This window comes from Babylonia areolata, chromosome 20 (genome assembly GCF_041734735.1).
Source record: "Babylonia areolata isolate BAREFJ2019XMU chromosome 20, ASM4173473v1, whole genome shotgun sequence".
NCBI classification, from domain to species: domain Eukaryota; kingdom Metazoa; phylum Mollusca; class Gastropoda; order Neogastropoda; family Buccinidae; genus Babylonia; species Babylonia areolata.
Window position 1 is genome coordinate 6,728,575 of NC_134895.1, and position 18,183 is coordinate 6,746,757.

General features: G+C 43.8%; 1 protein-coding gene across 1 annotated transcript in view; it reads left to right on the top strand.

The window, feature by feature from the left end:
- LOC143294784 (cell cycle checkpoint protein RAD17-like) overlaps window positions 1-17,821 on the top strand; it is a 33,072-nt gene extending 15,251 nt beyond the window's left edge. The window contains exons 11-18 of the mRNA XM_076606259.1: window positions 481-684; window positions 3,937-4,025; window positions 5,025-5,171; window positions 7,414-7,563; window positions 7,893-7,932; window positions 13,276-13,356; window positions 13,779-13,836; window positions 16,669-17,821. Coding sequence (XP_076462374.1) covers window positions 481-684; window positions 3,937-4,025; window positions 5,025-5,171; window positions 7,414-7,563; window positions 7,893-7,932; window positions 13,276-13,356; window positions 13,779-13,836; window positions 16,669-16,921 — 1,022 coding nt within the window. The 3' untranslated portion in view covers window positions 16,922-17,821. The remainder of the gene's footprint in view (window positions 1-480; window positions 685-3,936; window positions 4,026-5,024; window positions 5,172-7,413; window positions 7,564-7,892; window positions 7,933-13,275; window positions 13,357-13,778; window positions 13,837-16,668) is intronic.
- The last annotated feature ends 362 nt before the right edge of the window (window positions 17,822-18,183 follow it).

Consider the following 18,183-nt stretch of genomic DNA (forward strand, 5'->3'; position numbering starts at 1 on the left):
CCATGTTGACACAATGCAGACACCACAGACTGTTTTCCATGTTCTTTTGACACAATGTCAGACACCACAGACTGTTTTCCTTGTTCTGTTGACACAATGTCAGACACCACAGACTGTTTTCCTTGTTCTGTTGACACAGTGCAGACACCACAGACTGTTTTCCTTGTTCTGTTGACACAGTGCAGACACCACAGACTGTTTTCCATGTTGACACAATGCAGACACCACAGACTGTTTTCCATGTTGACACAATGCAGACACCACAGACTGTTTTCCTTGTTGACACAATGCAGACACCACAGACTGTTTTCCTTGTTAACACAATGCAGACAGCACAGACTGTTTTCCATGTTGACACAATGTCAGACACCACAGACTGTTTTCCATGTTGACACAATGCAGACACCACAGACTGTTTTCCTTGTTCTGTTGACACAATGTCAGACACCACAGACTGTTTTCCATGTTGACACAATGCAGACACCACAGACCTGAGCAGGCTGAGGCCAGCTGACAGGAGCTTGAAGAAAGAAAGCTGCAGGTCAGGACGGCGTCTGAAGTACGGCGGTCTGGCCAAGCAGGACAGTGGCAGCGCAGGGTCTCCTCAGACAGAGGTGGTCATCGGCGCCAAGGACACCACCTGTTTCCTCTTCCATGCTCTGGGCAAGATTCTGCATTTCAAGAGTGAGTGGGGGAAGTTTCTGAAATTTTGGTTTGTATTTTCTCTTGATCTGGATCATGAAAAGTGACATAATATATTCATTTATTCAGTTACTTATTTATCTATTTATTTTTTTCCCCCAGTAAACACAGTTGAATACAGTGGAACATAGTATGTTTTCCGTTTTGTTTCTCAGCTGTCTGTTCATTTTTATTTAGTCTTTAGATTCCTTTTTTTTTATATTCTCTCATTTATTTAGTAAATTTACGATCTGGGAATTACTGCTGACAGTTAGCAATGACTAGTTTTGAGTTTTGTTACAAAAAAGCTGCTTTGGGTGTTTGGTAAAGATAATTCATTTTGTTTGATTTTGTTTTCATTTGTTTGAGTATTTGACATAGCAGACAGCGGTACCATAATCTGTGTCTGACTTTTTCTTGGAACATTGGTGGCTGCCTCCACGAAAAAGATTAAAAGATGATTTTATTTCAGAGGCACAGCAGATTGTGATGTTTAACCCGGAGAGCGCGATGAGCCACGATCGTGGCTTTCCCGGTAAAGTGCGATGGGCCACGATCGTGGCTCTGTTTACATAAGGTCCGACATCGTACGGCTATGCTCGGCAGCCTTCGTAAAACTGCCTCGTTCTGGTGTTACTGCCTCCCTGCTTGTGTTTGCACAAACTTTGACCGAGTTTATAAGTCCAGATCTTCGTATTTTTTGTAAACAATGAGTGACACTGAAGTTGAAAAAGCTCAGGAAGTGAGTGACCTTGTCACTAGTGATGATTCATTTGCTGACAGGGATTCTGGTGAAAACGGCTTTGTTATTTTGACACTTGGGCATGCTGGTTTGCTTGTTGTTCATTCAGTTTTGTGTCTCCAGCCACAAAAACTGGGGGGTGGGTGATGGGGGTGGGGAGGGGTGGTAAAGTGGGTTAGGCATGGGTCTATTGTGATTTCTTGACCAAATCAAGCTAGAAAACTGGAAATTATTTTGATTTAAAGCATTCTTGCTGCTTTTGAAAGCAACATGAGCTAAAAGAAAACATTTATTTCTGTTTTTGCCTGTGATTGCATAAAGTATTGTAGATGTGCGCGTGCGTGGCGTCGGTGGGTGTGTCTCAAACAAATAATACAGTGCTTATAATTTCATTGTTTCAGTTATATTCATTTCATGATTCTGCAGCCAGAACATTTTCTGCACAGTTTAATGCCAATTTTGAGATTTTGACTCTATAAAAGATGTGAAAATACCTATAAACATTGTGGTTGACGTTTTTGGAAAACAAGTTTGCAAAATTTGTTGTTTATATCCTGTGGAATATCTCCAACTACTTACAAGGTACAGCCTTTTTCTTACTTTTATCTGATTCTTCATTCACTCTACTTTCCAAAAATGTATAGGTTTACCTATTTATTCTTACTGATAAGCATACAAATGCCCCAAATCAGAGCACAGGTAGCGGAGGCAAACTATCCCTTTGTTTTAAGCATGATTTCTGTAAGTATGTTTTATTATATCCAGCACTTTGAGGGTTAACTGACTTTATTTACTGTTTTGATGGTATGCTTGTATGTGTGTATCATTCTGTTTTGTGTAAATGTGTGTACACAGTCAGCTGTGTGCATCTTGTGTGTATAATTATGTGACATTGATTCAATGTGTTATGTTGAATATTGTGTGTTTGTAATGCACCTGGACCGGCGTCCTGGTTGGAATGCTGTATTTATTTATTTCACAGAGAGCGATCATTATTATCGTCATTGCTGTGTGACACAGGGGGCGATCATTATTATCATCATTGCTGTGTGACACGGGGTGATCATTATTATCATCCTTGCTGTGTGACACGGGGTGATCATTATTATCGTCATTGCTGTGTGACACAGAAAGCGATCATTATTATCGTCATTGCTGTGTGACACAGAGAGCGATCATTATTATCGTCATTGCTGTGTGACACAGGGGGCGATCATTATTATCATCATTGTGTCACAGTAGGCGATCATTATTATCATCATTGTGACACAAATGGCGATTATTATTATAATCCTTGCTGTGTGACACGGGGTGATCATTATTATTATCATTGTGACAAGGGGCAATCATTATTATCATCATTGCTGTGTGACACAGGAGGGGATCATTATTATCATCATTGTGTCACAGGGGGCGATCATTATTATCATCATTGTGTCACGGGGGGTGATCATTATTATCATCATTGTGACACAGGAGGGGATCATTATTATCATCATTGTTTTATGTCACAGGGGGTGATCATTATTATCATCATTGCTGTGTGACACAGGGGGCAATCATTATTATCATTGTGACACAGGGGGGGATCATTATTATCATCATTGTGTCACAGGGGGCGATCATTATTATCATCATTACTGCATGACACAGGGGGTGATCATTATTATCATCATTGTGTCACAGGGGGGATCATTATTATCATCATTACTGCATGACACAGGGGGTGATCATTATTATCATCATTACTGCATGACACAGGGGGTGATCATTATTATCATCATTGTGTCACAGGGGGTGATCATTATTATCATCATTACTGCATGACACAGGGGGTGATCATTATTATCTTCATTACTGCATGGCACAGGGGGTGATCGTCATTATCATCATTGTGACACAGAGGGGATCATTATTATCATCATTGCTGCATGACACAGGGGGTGATCATTATTATCATCATTGCTTTATGACACAGGGGGTGATCATTATTATCATCATTGCTTTATGACACAGGGGGTGATCGTTATTATCATCATTGCTGTGTGACACAGGGAGTGATCATTATTATCATCATTGTGACACAGGGGGCGATCATTATTATCTTCATTACTGCATGACACAGGGAGTGATCATTATTATCATCTTTGTGACACAGGGGGTGATCATTATTATCATCATTGTGACACAGGGGGTGATCATTATTATCATCATTGCTGTGTGACACAGGGAGTGATCATTATTATCATCATTGTGACACAGGGGGCGATCATTATTATCATCATTGCTGTGTGACACAGGGAGTGATCATTATTATCATCTTTGTGACACAGGGGGTGATCATTATTATCATCATTGTGACACAGGGGGTGATCATTATTATCATCATTGCTTTATGACACAGGGGGTGATCATTATTATCATCATTGCTTTATGACACAGGGGGTGATCATTATTATCATCATTGTGACACAGGGGGTGATCATTATTATCATCATTGCTGTGTGACACAGGGGGCGATCCTGCTGCAAACAGTGGACATCCCTCGTTACCGTCACACCTGAGTCAGCATGACAGGGATCCTCTGCTGTTGACACCTGAGGTAGGTGACAGAGATCCTCTGCTGTTGACACCTGAGGTAGGTGAGGGATCTGTTGACACCTGAGGTAGGTGAGAGATCTGTTGACACCTGAGGTAGGTGACAGAGATCCTCTGCTGTTGACACCTGAGGTAGGTGAGAGATCTGTTGACACCTGAGGTAGGTGATCTGGGCTGTGGATCAGCAGGTGGCAATGAAGGCTGACTGGGAGACTTGATGCACTTGCCCACATTATTTTGGGGGTTGGAGTTTGCTGTGTGTGTAATGGCTCCTGTGTGGGTTGTATGTTTTTTGTTTGTTTGTGTGTGTGTGTGTGTGTGTGTGTGTGTGTGTGTGTTAGTGCATGAGTCTGTGTGTGTGTGTGTGTGTGTGTGTGTGTGCATGTGTGTGTGTGTGTGTGTGTGCATGAGTGTGTGTGCGTGTGTGTGTATGTGTGTGTGCGTGCATGTGTGTGTGTGTGTGTGTGCATATGTGTGTGTGTTTGTGCATGAGTGTGTGTGTGTGCATATGTGTGTGTGTGTGTGTGTGTTTGTGCATGAGTGTGTATGTGTGCGTGTGTGTGTGTGTATGTTTGTGCATGAGTGTGTGTGCATGTGTGTGTGTGTGTTTGCGTGCACGCGTGTGCGTGCATATGTGTGTGTGTGTGTGTGTGTGTCCATGTGTGTGTGTGTGTGTTTGTGTGCGCATGAGTGTGTGCGTGCGTGCGTGTGTGTTGTGTGTGTGTGTGTGTGTGCATGTGTGTGTTTGTGTGTGTGTCAGTAATTGAATTGGAGAGGGTGGTGATGTTCTTTGGCCTGCTATTTTGTCCTGTCTGCATAGATAAGGATTAGTTTTCATGGATGTTTCAGTGTTCACCAAAAGGTGCGTTAGATAGTTCATACTGTGTATATCGACAAGTCTGTGTGGCAATTTCTATGTCTGCACAGGCACTGCACAGTTGGTATTATGTACATGCATGTGAAAGTGAAGTAGAGTGTTGCATGTGGTGTGTGTGTTGTTCAGGAGGTGGTGGAGAAGACCCAGCTGAGTGGAGATTACTTCAACACATTCCTTCACCAGAACTATGTGGACTTCCTGCAGAGCGTGGAGGACGTGGAGCGAGTGGCACAGTACCTGAGTGATGCCGACCTGCTGACAGCACACTTCACCGTGAGTGGGACAGCCCTTGTTGGCGTCAGTAGGGGGGCGTAGCAGCTGCTGGCCTTAGTACCTTCAGTCACAACAGGCACTACTCAGTTTGTTGCAGTTTCTCAAGGAGGCATAATTGCCTAAAGCATGTACAGACCCTAATTTGATGGCCTGCCCAGGCTTACAGCCAAAAGGAAAGATCCCGAGAATAGGCAGCAAAACTTTAAAGCAATTCTTCTCAAAATGGCTGCCGCACTACCGGGATACTTTGAACAACCACAACTTCTACATATTTTAACCTAGGAACATGTTTTATACGTCGTTGGAAAGGTCTTTTTCTTTTCTTTCCAATGGTATATATATATATATATATATATATATATGTATGTATGTATGTATGTGTATATATATCAGTAAAGATAGACTTGTCTATCATTTTGTAGAAGCTGGTCACATTTGTGTACTGAACGCTGAACACCTGTACTGAACCCACACTGACACAGGCACTGAACACCTGTACTGAACCCACACTGACACAGGCACTGAACACCTGTACTGAACCCACACTGACACAGGCACTGAACACCTGTACTGAACCCACACTGACACAGGCACTGAACACCTGTACTGAACCCACACTGACACAGGCACTGAACACCTGTACTGAACCCACACTGACACAGGCACTGAACACCTGTACTGACACAGACATGATCTTGCCAGCAGAATCACATGCCAGAGAGGGTGAGCACGGGACAGTCAAAATGCGGTTTGACTGTTCGGAGCTTTTGAAACGTTTACATTTTATTTATACTAAATACCAGTTTAATATTGCCGTGCCATTTTGTGCTTTGCTTTTTTCAAGTGGAAAAAAAAAAGGCCAGTAAGCACCAAACTTTGCTTTGTTGATTGCCATTCCACTATCAAAGCAGAGGATCAGTGGAATGATTGCCATTCCAGTATCAAAGCAGAGGATCAATGGAATGATTGCCATTCCACTATCAAAGCAGAGGATCAATGGAATGATTGCCATTCCAGTATCAAAGCAGAGGATCAGTGGAATGATTGCCATTCCAGTATCAAAGCAGAGGATCAGTGGAATGATTGCCATTCCAGTATTAAAGCAAAGGATCAGTGGAATGAAGGCAGCGCATGCAGGGAGTAGCTTCCTGAGGAGTCTTGCACGCCCGGCAAAAAGTGGCGACCAGAAATAGGACAGGGTTGAGGGAGTAAAGCATTTAAACTTGAGAAATGAAATATTTGAGAACACGGCCAGGTGTTTGTCCACACTCTTGATCATGCTGTGTCTGGGGTCACCCAGTCATGCATGGGTTGTGGACACATACTCATCGGGAGTAACAGGCCGAGTGGTTAAAGTGTTGGGACTTTCAATCTGAGGGTACTGGGTTCGAATCTTGGCAACGGTACCTGGTGGGTAAAGGATGGAGAGTTTTCTGATCTCTCAGGTCAACATAGGTGCAGACCTGCTAGTGCCTGAACCTCCTTCATGTGTATACACACGCAGAAGATCAAATATGCATGTGGGTTATGGAAACAAGAACATACCCAGCATGCACACCCCTGAAAACAGAGTATGGCTGCCTTCATGGTGGGGTAAATAAGAAAACAAACAAAAAAAAAAAAAAAGATCATGCACGAAAAATGTTACGTCTGTATGAGTATATGTGTGCACGACTGAAACCAGATTGAATGACACAGGAAACAAATGATGAGCACCCAATGACAGCTGTTAGTCAGCTCAACCCAGGTAGGCAGCCTGTTGTGCAAATGACTCTGTGTTTGTAAAGCGCTTAGAGCTTGGTCTTTGACTGAGGATATGCGTTATATAAGTATCTACGTCATCATTGTTGTCACCTGTTGTTTGTTGTATCCACATGATCATGGTTGTCACCTGTTGTTGTTGTGTTGCTGTGGTGTGACCTGTTGTTGATGTGTTGTTGTGGTGTTACCTACAGAGGATACGCGCTACATAAGTATCCACGTTCATGGTTGTAACCTGTTGTTTGTTGTGTTGTGGTGTGACCTGTTGTTGATGTGTTGTTGTGGTGTCACTGGCAGAGGATATGCGCTACCTATGTATCCACATGATCATGGTTGTAACCTGTTGTTTGTTGTGTTGTGGTGTGACCTGTTGTTGATGTGTTGTTGTGGTGTCACTGGCAGAGGATATGCGCTACCTATGTATCCACATGATCATGGTTGTAACCTGTTGTTTGTTGTGTTGTTGTGGTGTGACGGGCAGAGCGGAGGCCAGCTGCAGGATTACTCTGTCTCCGTGGCGACGCGTGGCTTTATCCACAGCCAGTCGGCCGTCAGTCGCCACACAGACAGCCGCCCTGGCCACGGCTGGAGACCCCTGCACAAGTCACAATGGTTCTCCGTCCAAAGACAGGTGGGGGTGGGGGTTGGGGGGGGACTGGAGGGGTGGGGGGGCGGGGGGGAGGGGGGGTCTCTTCCTGTGATGAATCATTTGTTGTTGGAAAGGGTAGAGGCTTATTTGGGTGTGGGATGTGGCTGTGTGAGTGTGTGTGTGTGTGTGTGTCCGTGTGAGTGGGTGTGTGTGTGTGTGTGTGTCCGTGTGAGTGTGAGCTGAATAACAGGTTAAAATAAGATCACAGTTGTTATCACAAGACAGAAAGTCTTACGCGACTGACTTTTCATGTATGTCAGCTTGTTTGTCTGTCATACTTATTTATTGTTGATGTTATATTGTTTTTACAGAGTCAAGAAAGTAAAGCGTCAGCCATGCGTTTGTTCCGAGGTAAGTGCTGTCATTTGAAATGTGTTTAAACTGATGACATAATTGGTGGTAATGATTCTGAAAAAGGAAATGCAAACATGATGATGTTGATATTGTTTGTTTACTATTGAGCCTTATATACTGAAAACATAAACAGGAATTATCTTTTTTTTTTTTGATCTGATACTTATGATTGAAGGTAAGTTGAATACGTGCCTGTTGATCACACATACATACACACAATATTGAGATGGATACACATGTGCACGGACACACACTCTCTCACACATTCTGTCAAATGACTTCAGTATCTGAGCATTTCCAATTTATTTACAGGACATAAATGTTTCAGTTTCAGTTTCAGTTGCTCAAGGAGGCGTCACTGCGCTCGGACAAACCATATACGCTACACCACATCTGCCAAGCAGATGCCTGACCAGCAGCGTAACCCAACGCGCTTAGTCAGGCCTTGAGAAAAAAAACCAAAAAACCAAAAAAAACAAAAAAACAAAAACAAAAAAAAACAAAAAAAAAACAAAACAAAAAAAAACAGGGGAATAAATAATAGATAAGCTTACATAAATAAATAAATAAATGAATAATAATTATGATATAGAAAAAGGTAGTAGTAATAATAATAGTAATACTACTAAAAAAAAAAAAAAAAAAAAAAAAAAAATGTCACTGCATACAGTGCATCACTGATCAGGTACTGTCTGGACACCACACTGCATGCAGTAATCAGGTACTGTCTGGACACAACACTGCATACAGTGCATCACTAATCAGGTACTGTCTGGACACCACACTGCATGCAGTGCATCACTAATCAGGTACTGTCTGGAAAAAACACTGCATACAGTGCATCAATAATCAGGTACTGTCTGGACACAACACTGCATACAGTGCATCACTAATCAGGTACTGTCTGGACACAACACTGCATACAGTGCATCACTAATCAGGTACTGTCTGGACACCACAACACTGCATGCAGTGCATCACTAATCAGGTACTGTCTGGACACAACACTGCATACAGTGCATCACTAATCAGACACTGTCTGGACACAACACTGCATACAGTGCATCACTAATCAGGTACTGTCTGGACACAACACTGCATACAGTGCATCACTAATCAGGTACTGTCTGGACACCACAACACTGCATGCAGTGCATCACTAATCACGTACTGTCTGGACACAACACTGCATGCAGTGCATCACTAATCAGGTACTGTCTGGACACCACAACACTGCATGCAGTGCATCACTAATCAGGTACTGTCTGGACACAACACTGCATACAGTGCATCACTAATCACGTACTGTCTGGACACAACACTGCATGCAGTGCATCACTAATCAGGTACTGTCTGGACACAACACTGCATGCAGTGCATCACTAATCAGGTACTGTCTGGACACAACACTGCATACAGTGCATCACTAATCATGTACTGTCTGGACACAACACTGCATGCAGTGCATCACTGATCAGGTACTGTCTGGACACAACACTGCATGCAGTAATCAGGTACTGTCTGGACACAACACTGCATACAGTGCATCACTAATCAGGTACTGTCAGGACACAACACTGCAAGCAGTGCATCACTAATCAGGTACTGTCTGGACACAACACTGCATGCAGTGCATCACTAATCAGGTACTGTCTGGACACAACACTGCATGCAGTGCATCACTAATCAGGTACTGTCTGGACACAACACTGCATGCAGTGCATCACTAATCAGACACTGTCTGGACACAACACTGCATACAGTGCATCACTAATCAGACACTGTCTGGACACAACACTGCATACAGTGCATCACTAATCAGGTACTGTCTGGACACAACACTGCATACAGTGCATCACTAATCAGGTACTGTCTGGACACCACAACACTGCATGCAGTGCATCACTAATCACGTACTGTCTGGACACAACACTGCATGCAGTGCATCACTAATCAGGTACTGTCTGGACACCACAACACTGCATGCAGTGCATCACTAATCAGGTACTGTCTGGACACAACACTGCATACAGTGCATCACTAATCACGTACTGTCTGGACACAACACTGCATGCAGTGCATCACTAATCAGGTACTGTCTGGACACAACACTGCATGCAGTGCATCACTAATCAGGTACTGTCTGGACACAACACTGCATACAGTGCATCACTAATCATGTACTGTCTGGACACAACACTGCATGCAGTGCATCACTGATCAGGTACTGTCTGGACACAACACTGCATGCAGTAATCAGGTACTGTCTGGACACAACACTGCATACAGTGCATCACTAATCAGGTACTGTCAGGACACAACACTGCAAGCAGTGCATCACTAATCAGGTACTGTCTGGACACAACACTGCATGCAGTGCATCACTAATCAGGTACTGTCTGGACACAACACTGCATGCAGTGCATCACTAATCAGGTACTGTCTGGACACAACACTGCATGCAGTGCATCACTAATCAGACACTGTCTGGACACAACACTGCATACAGTGCATCACTAATCAGGTACTGTCTGGACACCACAACACTGCATACAGTGCATCACTAATCAGGTACTGTCTGGACACAACACTGCATGCAGTGCATCACTAATCAGGTACTGTCTGGACACAACACTGCATACAGTGCATCACTAATCAGGTACTGTCTGGACACAACACTGCATGCAGTGCATCACTGATCAGGTACTGTCTGGACACAACACTGCATGCAGTAATCAGGTACTGTCTGGACACAACACTGCATACAGTGCATCACTAATCAGGTACTGTCAGGACACAACACTGCATGCAGTGCATCACTAATCAGGTACTGTCAGGACACAACACTGCAAGCAGTGCATCACTAATCAGGTACTGTCTGGACACAACACTGCATGCAGTGCATCACTAATCAGGTACTGTCTGGACACAACACTGCATGCAGTGCATCACTAATCAGGTACTGTCTGGACACAACACTGCATGCAGTGCATCACTAATCAGGTACTGTCTGGACACAACACTGCATGCAGTGCATCACTAATCAGGTACTGTCTGGACACAACACTGCATACAGTGCATCACTAATCAGACACTGTCTGGACACAGCACTGCATACAGTGCATCACTAATCAGGTACTGTCTGGATACCACACTGCATACAGTGCATCACTAATCAGGTACTGTCTGGACACAACACTGCATACAGTGCATCACTAATCAGGTACTGTCTGGACACAACACTGCATGCAGTGCATCACTAATCAGGTACTGTCTGGACACAACACTGCATACAGTGCATCACTAATCAGGTACTGTCTGGACACCACAACACTGCATACAGTGCATCACTGATCAGGTACTGTCTGGACACAACACTGCATGCAGTGCATGGAGTAATCAGGTACTGTCTGGACACAACACTGCATGCAGTGCATCACTAATCAGGTACTGTCTGGACAACACAACACTGCATACAGTGCATCACTAATCAGACACTGTCTGGACACAACACTGCATACAGTGCATCACTAATCAGACACTGTCTGGACACAACACTGCATGCAGTGCATCACTAATCAGGTACTGTCTGGACACAACACTGCATGCAGTGCATCACTAATCAGGTACTGTCTGGACACAACACTGCATACAGTGCATCACTAATCAGGTACTGTCTGGACACCACAACACTGCATACAGTGCATCACTAATCAGGTACTGTCTGGACACAACACTGCATGCAGTGCATGGAGTAATCAGGTACTGTCTGGACACAACACTGCATGCAGTGCATCACTAATCAGGTACTGTCTGGACAACACAACACTGCATACAGTGCATCACTAATCAGACACTGTCTGGACACAACACTGCATACAGTGCATCACTAATCAGGTACTGTCTGGACAACACACTGCATACAGTGCATCACTAATCAGGTACTGTCTGGACAATGCCTGTGGACACCAGCCAGCCTTGCAGGCAGCAGTGGTCAGTGACAGCACTGCACTGCTTCATTCATCAACATGGCCGGGTTTCACTGTTTCCTCAGTGATACACCACGAAATGTAAAAAAGACCATTAATGAATACAATCAGTGCAGGATATTTGACATTTTTCTGTTCATTTTACATGAATATGTTTGTCATGTTCAGATGCGTACTGATGAAAGGCCATGCATACTATGTCTAACGGTAAAGCACTACATATGTGTCAATAGATGTGTAGTCCTTAAATGAGATAGATGGCAACTCAACAGTCATTAAGTCTCTATGTTAGTGTGCATGCTCAATGTGCCATCTAAGCCAATTGGGAATGGAATATTGAAATGTGGGCATGCTTTTACATTCTTTATTGCACATGCTCAAACGCTTGATCAAGTTATCTGCGTGTGTGGGGTGGGGTGGGGGGGGGGGTGCGGTGCGGGGGGGTGCTGATTATCTGGTTGTGGTTTTCCGCAATTCATCTTTATTCTTATCTTATCTATTATAATCAATGTGCAGTATAGTAGGCTATGTTTATAATTATATTCAAATAATGTTTCTTAATTCTTTCTGTTTTTACATTAAGAATACTAGTTATTACCTGCAGTGTGTGGATGTATGTATGAAACGATGTATGTGATATTTTTTACATTTGTATCTTCGTAATATTTGTTGGGGCTGTTGTTGGCTTTTACAGTTATGGTCCCCATGTTGTTTACTTGTCTATGTTGTGATAATGCACCTGACCAAATTTCTCCAGGTGGAGATAATAAAGTTATTCTTATCTTATCTTATCTTATCTTAGCTAAGCCATATGGGAAGGGAGTAATCATTTGTGGGCATACTTTCTCATTCACTATTGCACATGCTCAGGACGCTAGCTAAGCCATTTTGGAAGGGAGTAATGAAGTGTGGGCATACCTTCACATTCACTACTACAGGTAGTTGAGTTGTGACCCAGTGGTAAAGCGTATGCCTAGGAAGTGAGAGAATGTGAGTGCACAGGTTCCAGTCCCACACTCACCAGTATTTTCAGTACAGTACATACTGTACAATGGAATGCTTGGCCAGTATTTTCAATACAGTACATACTGTACAATGGAATGCTTGGCCAGTATTTTCAATACAGTACATACTGTACAATAGAATGCTTGGCCAGTATTTTCAATACAGTACATACTGTACAATAGAATGCTTGGCCAGTATTTTCAATACAGTACATACTGTACAATAGAATGCTTGACCAGTATTTTCAATACAGTACATACTGTACAATAGAATGCTTGACCAGTATTTTCAGTACAGTACATACGGTACAATAGATTGCTGGAATGACATACACCCCAATGTGCAGGCTACCACTGGGAACCTGAGGTGTTGCTGACGGAGCTGGTTCCCTACATCAACCTGGTCAACCCCACTCTACATGACCCAGGTATATGTCACACCTGTCATTATTTCTGTCCCTATTTGTAGTGTCAACAGTATCCACCTGTCAACCCCACCCTGCACCACCCAGGTATATGTCACACCTGTCATTATTTCTGTCCCTATTTGTAGTGTCAACAATATCCACCTGTCAACCCCACCCTGCACCACCCAGGTATATGTCACACCTGTCGTTATTTCTGTCATAATTTGTAGTGTCAGTGTGATTATGTGAATCGTAGAGAGTCATGAAGTCTAGAAAAGTCTACTTTGTTGAACGCTGTCAATGTTTCAAGCATTTTATGGCAGAAAAATTCAAGAAAAACAGAACATCCAACGTATTTTTTATGTGTTGTGATGGAATCATGAGGATGTAAATGTGATGAAGGAAGAGGGTTTTAATACAGATATGTCTGTTTCTGTTTGCAGGTCAATTTTCTTGTGTCCAGAACCTCTGTCAGTTCTCCAGGTCTTCTTATACCTTCAGGTATTTATGTCTTCCTATACCTTCAGTTATGAATATATTCTTCCTATACCTTCAGGTATTTATCTTCCTATACCTTCAGGTATTTATGCCTCTTCATAGTTTCTGTATAATGACACTCCAGCTTCAAAATTGAAATTTATTTTACATCTGTATGCTGATCCTCACTGGCATTTGGCATTTGATTTTGATGTCAGCAGGTAGCAAAAACATTGATGCTGTGTCCGTTCTGTGTCTGACTGTTACACCTGTTGGTGTTTAGGCGTGCATTCACAAGACAGACCAGTAGTTATGGTGTTAAACATGGTGTCTGACTACAAAACCTGATGGCATTCAGGTGTGCATTCATAAGACAAACCAACTGTTAGGGTTTCAAACATTTAATCAGTCCCATAAGTCTTTGTCTTCCAATCTGCATTCCTGGTGAAACAATGTCTTACCTAAACATATAACACGGGACACGACAAAAGTTTTTACGATTTGACAGAAACATGAGAAAGGACTGGCGCTGATAAGATAACCATGGGGTCTGCTCAGAGACCGTGATGTCCAGATAATGTCAGTGTCTGTTCAGAGGCCCTGATGTCCAGATAATGTCAGTGTCTGCTCAGAGGCCCTGATGTCCAGATAATGTCAGTGTCTGTTCCTGATGTCCAGATAATGTCAGTGTCTGTTCAGAGGCCCTCAATGATGTCCAGATAATGTCAGTGTCTGTTCAGAGACCCTGATGTCCAGATAATGTCAGTGTCTGTTCAGAGGCCCTGATGTCCAGATAATGTCAGTGTCTGTTCAGAGGCCCTGATGTCCAGATAATGTCAGTGTCTGCTCAGAGGCCCTGATGTCCAGATAATGTCAGTGTCTGTTCAGAGGCCCTGATGTCCAGATAATGTCAGTGTCTGTTCAGAGGCCCTGATGTCCAGATAATGTCAGTGTCTGCTCAGAGGCCCTGATGTCCAGATAATGTCAGTGTCTGCTCAGAGGCCCTGATGTCCACATAATGTCAGTGTCTGTTCAGAGGCCCTGATGTCCACATAATGTCAGTGTCTGTCATGATAGTGGTGAAGACGATGGCTTTGGATGGTGTGACATTGTGATGTTTTATCTTTCATAAATCACTGATCTCCCCTGCTGCACTGTGATGTTTTTTTCTTTCATAAATCACTGATCGCCCATGCGGCATTGTGATGTGTTTTTCTTTCATAAATCACTGATCTCCCATGCGGCATTGTGATGTGTTTAGTGTTGAGGGTGATCAGAACACAACTCTACTGATGCTGTGTTCATTCACTCATGATAGTGCTGAGAACACTGCTGACATTGTGTGTTCTGTTATTTGATGACAGTGGTGCTGAGACATCCTCTGCTGCCTGTGTCTTTTGGGGAAATTTCTTTGGGCCTGTTTCAGTGGTGGCCCAGAATTGGGGACGTTTATCTTCTTCTTTTTCTTCTTCTTCTTCATTTGTGGGCTGCAACTCCCACGTTCACTCTTATGTACATGAGTGGGCTTTCACGTGCATGACTGTTTTTACCCCACCATGTAGGCAGCCATACTCCCTTTTCGGGGTATGCATGCTGGGTATGTTTTTGTTTTCATAACCCACTGAACGCTGACATGGATTACAGGATCTTTAACGTGCGTATTTGATCTTCTGCATGCCTGTACATGCGGAGGGGGTCCAGGCATGTGCAGGTCTGCACATATGTTGACTTGGGAGATTGGAAAAATCTCCATCCTTTACCCACCAGGCGCCATCACCGAGATTCGAACCCGGGACCTTCAGATTGAAAGTCCAGCACTTTAATCACTCAGCTGTTGTGCCCATTGGACATTTTTAACTCACTCAGTACGGCCAGTCCTCTCTTCTCCTCTACATAGACCCATCAGATGTCCAGTGGGTGTCTGAATGACCCAACCTTTAGCTTCCGTTGTCAGAATTGTGGTATTCTTTGTCAACATTCACCTCTTCAGTATAAGAGCCTTCCGCTTGCAATATTTTGATGATGGTAATTGGGGTGAAACACTGTTAACGTCGTCTCTTTTGCCGTTCGTATAGAGAGAGTTAATAGTAGTGAATGATGATGAGGTGAGGAGGATGCTGATGTGGTGGTCTGCTTGGGTCTGGGACTGCTTGACAGGGCTGAACTCTTCATCTGGTGTCAACCAGGCTGAGAGAGATACACACCCGCCCTGGTGCTCAGGAAAACTGGCCAGCACTCTCAAGGACGCTTCTGTGAAGTGGATGACCATCGACCGTGTGGTTCCAGCCTTCCCATTTGAGTGCCTAGTACACTGACTGCTTGGCAGGAGCTAGCCACTGGCTGAAAAACAACAGCAGCTCTGATGGGGATCAAACCTGTGTTCTTTCAGTCATCAGTCCATGACGCTAACCTCTGCAGCCTGTGTGATTGTTGTCCAGGTCAGGCCACCTGTGTGATTGTTGTTCAGGTCAGGCCACCTGTGTGATTGTTGTTCAGGTCAGACCAGGAGAAGGTTGAGGAGAAAGGGGGACAACGCTAACCTCTGATGTCTGTGTGATTGTTGTTCAGGTCAGGTCAGGAGAAGGTTGAGGAGAAAGGGGGACAACGCTAACCTCTGATGTCTGTGTGATTGTTGTTCAGGTCAGGCCAGGAGAAGGTTGAGGAGAAAGGGGGACAACGCTAACCTCTGCTGTCTGTGTGATTGTTGTTCAGGTCAGGTCAGGAGAAGGTTTAGGAGAAAGGGGGACAACGCTAACCTGTGCTGTCTGTGTGATTGTTGTTCAGGTCAGGCCAGGAGAAGGTTGAGGAGAAAGGGGGACAACGCTAACCTCTGCTGTCTGTGTGATTGTTGTTCAGGTCAGGCCTGGAGAAGATTGAGGAGAAGGGTGCAGTGGATGATGACGATGACGCTATGGACGTGGAATCCATGTCCCAGAGACCCCCCTTGTCCCTGACCTCTAACCCAAAGTGGACAGGTCCGCCCTCCTGCTCCCAAAACGTAGAGGATGTGGGCGAGGAGGAGAACCTTCCCAGCAGTCAGTCCACCTTGAAAACTGCTCCCTTGGACATCGAAGACGATGACTTTGTCATTGAAGAGTTTGACGACTGAATGATGTGTCTTGAGACTGAGAGGTTTAGATTGTGTTGTTTTGGCATCAAAGGATTCGAGGACTGAACGAATGAATGGCATCAGATGAAATATGCATGTTGTTTTGGCTTCAAAGGATTTGAAGACTGAATGAATGAATGGGCTGAGTGGCAACACTAAGAAATTGGTCAGGTGAGCTGATGAATGGGTTGTTCAGCTTATTGCCTCGAGTGCATGAGGGAGACTTTCAGTGGAAGAACTTGAGGATTGCAGCCTCTGACATCTCTGTTTGTGTGTGTGATTGTAAGCTGCAGCTCACGCATTCTCTCACAGGTATCTGATCAGTGATGTTTACTTTGTTGTTAAGGCAACAGTGCTTGGTGTCAGGAGTGTGCATGCTGGGTTTGTTCAGGTTTCCTTAACCCACTGAACACTGACATGGATCATGGGACTTCCTGAACCTGCGTATTGGATCTGCATGAATGTACACTTAAAGGGGTTTAACCCTTTGAGCCCTGAGTTCCTGAGCAATTTTAACCCTTCTGCCTGAGCTCCTGAGCCAAAATTTGCAAATAAGTGGTATTAAACCCTTTGAGCCCTGACCACCACTTTACCGGTGGCAGAGAAAAATGACATAATGCCCAGCCACCGGTTGAGCGGTGCGTAAACACTTGAAGCGTGCAGTCTCGACCTGGCCCGTCAGTGTTCCATTTCTTCTTCAGGTCTCTCTGTTCCATTTTCTCCACAGGTCTGTTCCATTTCCTCTACAGGTCTGTTCTGTTTCCTCCACAGGTCAGTCTGTTCCATTTCCTCTGCCACTGCTGAGGCTGGCCAAGAAATTCTGGCTTTAGATCAGGATAAACATTGGGTATTTGATTGTTAATAAATAAATGTTGTTTTGATCAATTTGATTATGAAGTTGTTTGAAATCCAGAGTCTGTGAAATCATGTGTCTCTGTGTGCATATTTATGTTTGCTCGTTTCCCCCCCCTTTATTGTCTTAATGTCTTTTCACATTGAGTGTGTGTGTGTGTGTGTGTGTGTGTGTGTGAATCCTTTTGAAAAGTTGTGGCTAATCATTTTCTCCAAAGGAAAGGAAAATGCATTGCATTTTAATAGGTAATAAGCCTTCATTGCTGTGACTGTTACTACCACACATCATTTAATGCTGGTTATGTTGGGTGCTTCATTAACTCTATGTTCAGCAAAAAGGAATTCTCCTGTATCGGATGTTAAGGGTCTTTCAGTATAAATAGCATCCCGGCCTTCTGGAAGATCTGTGC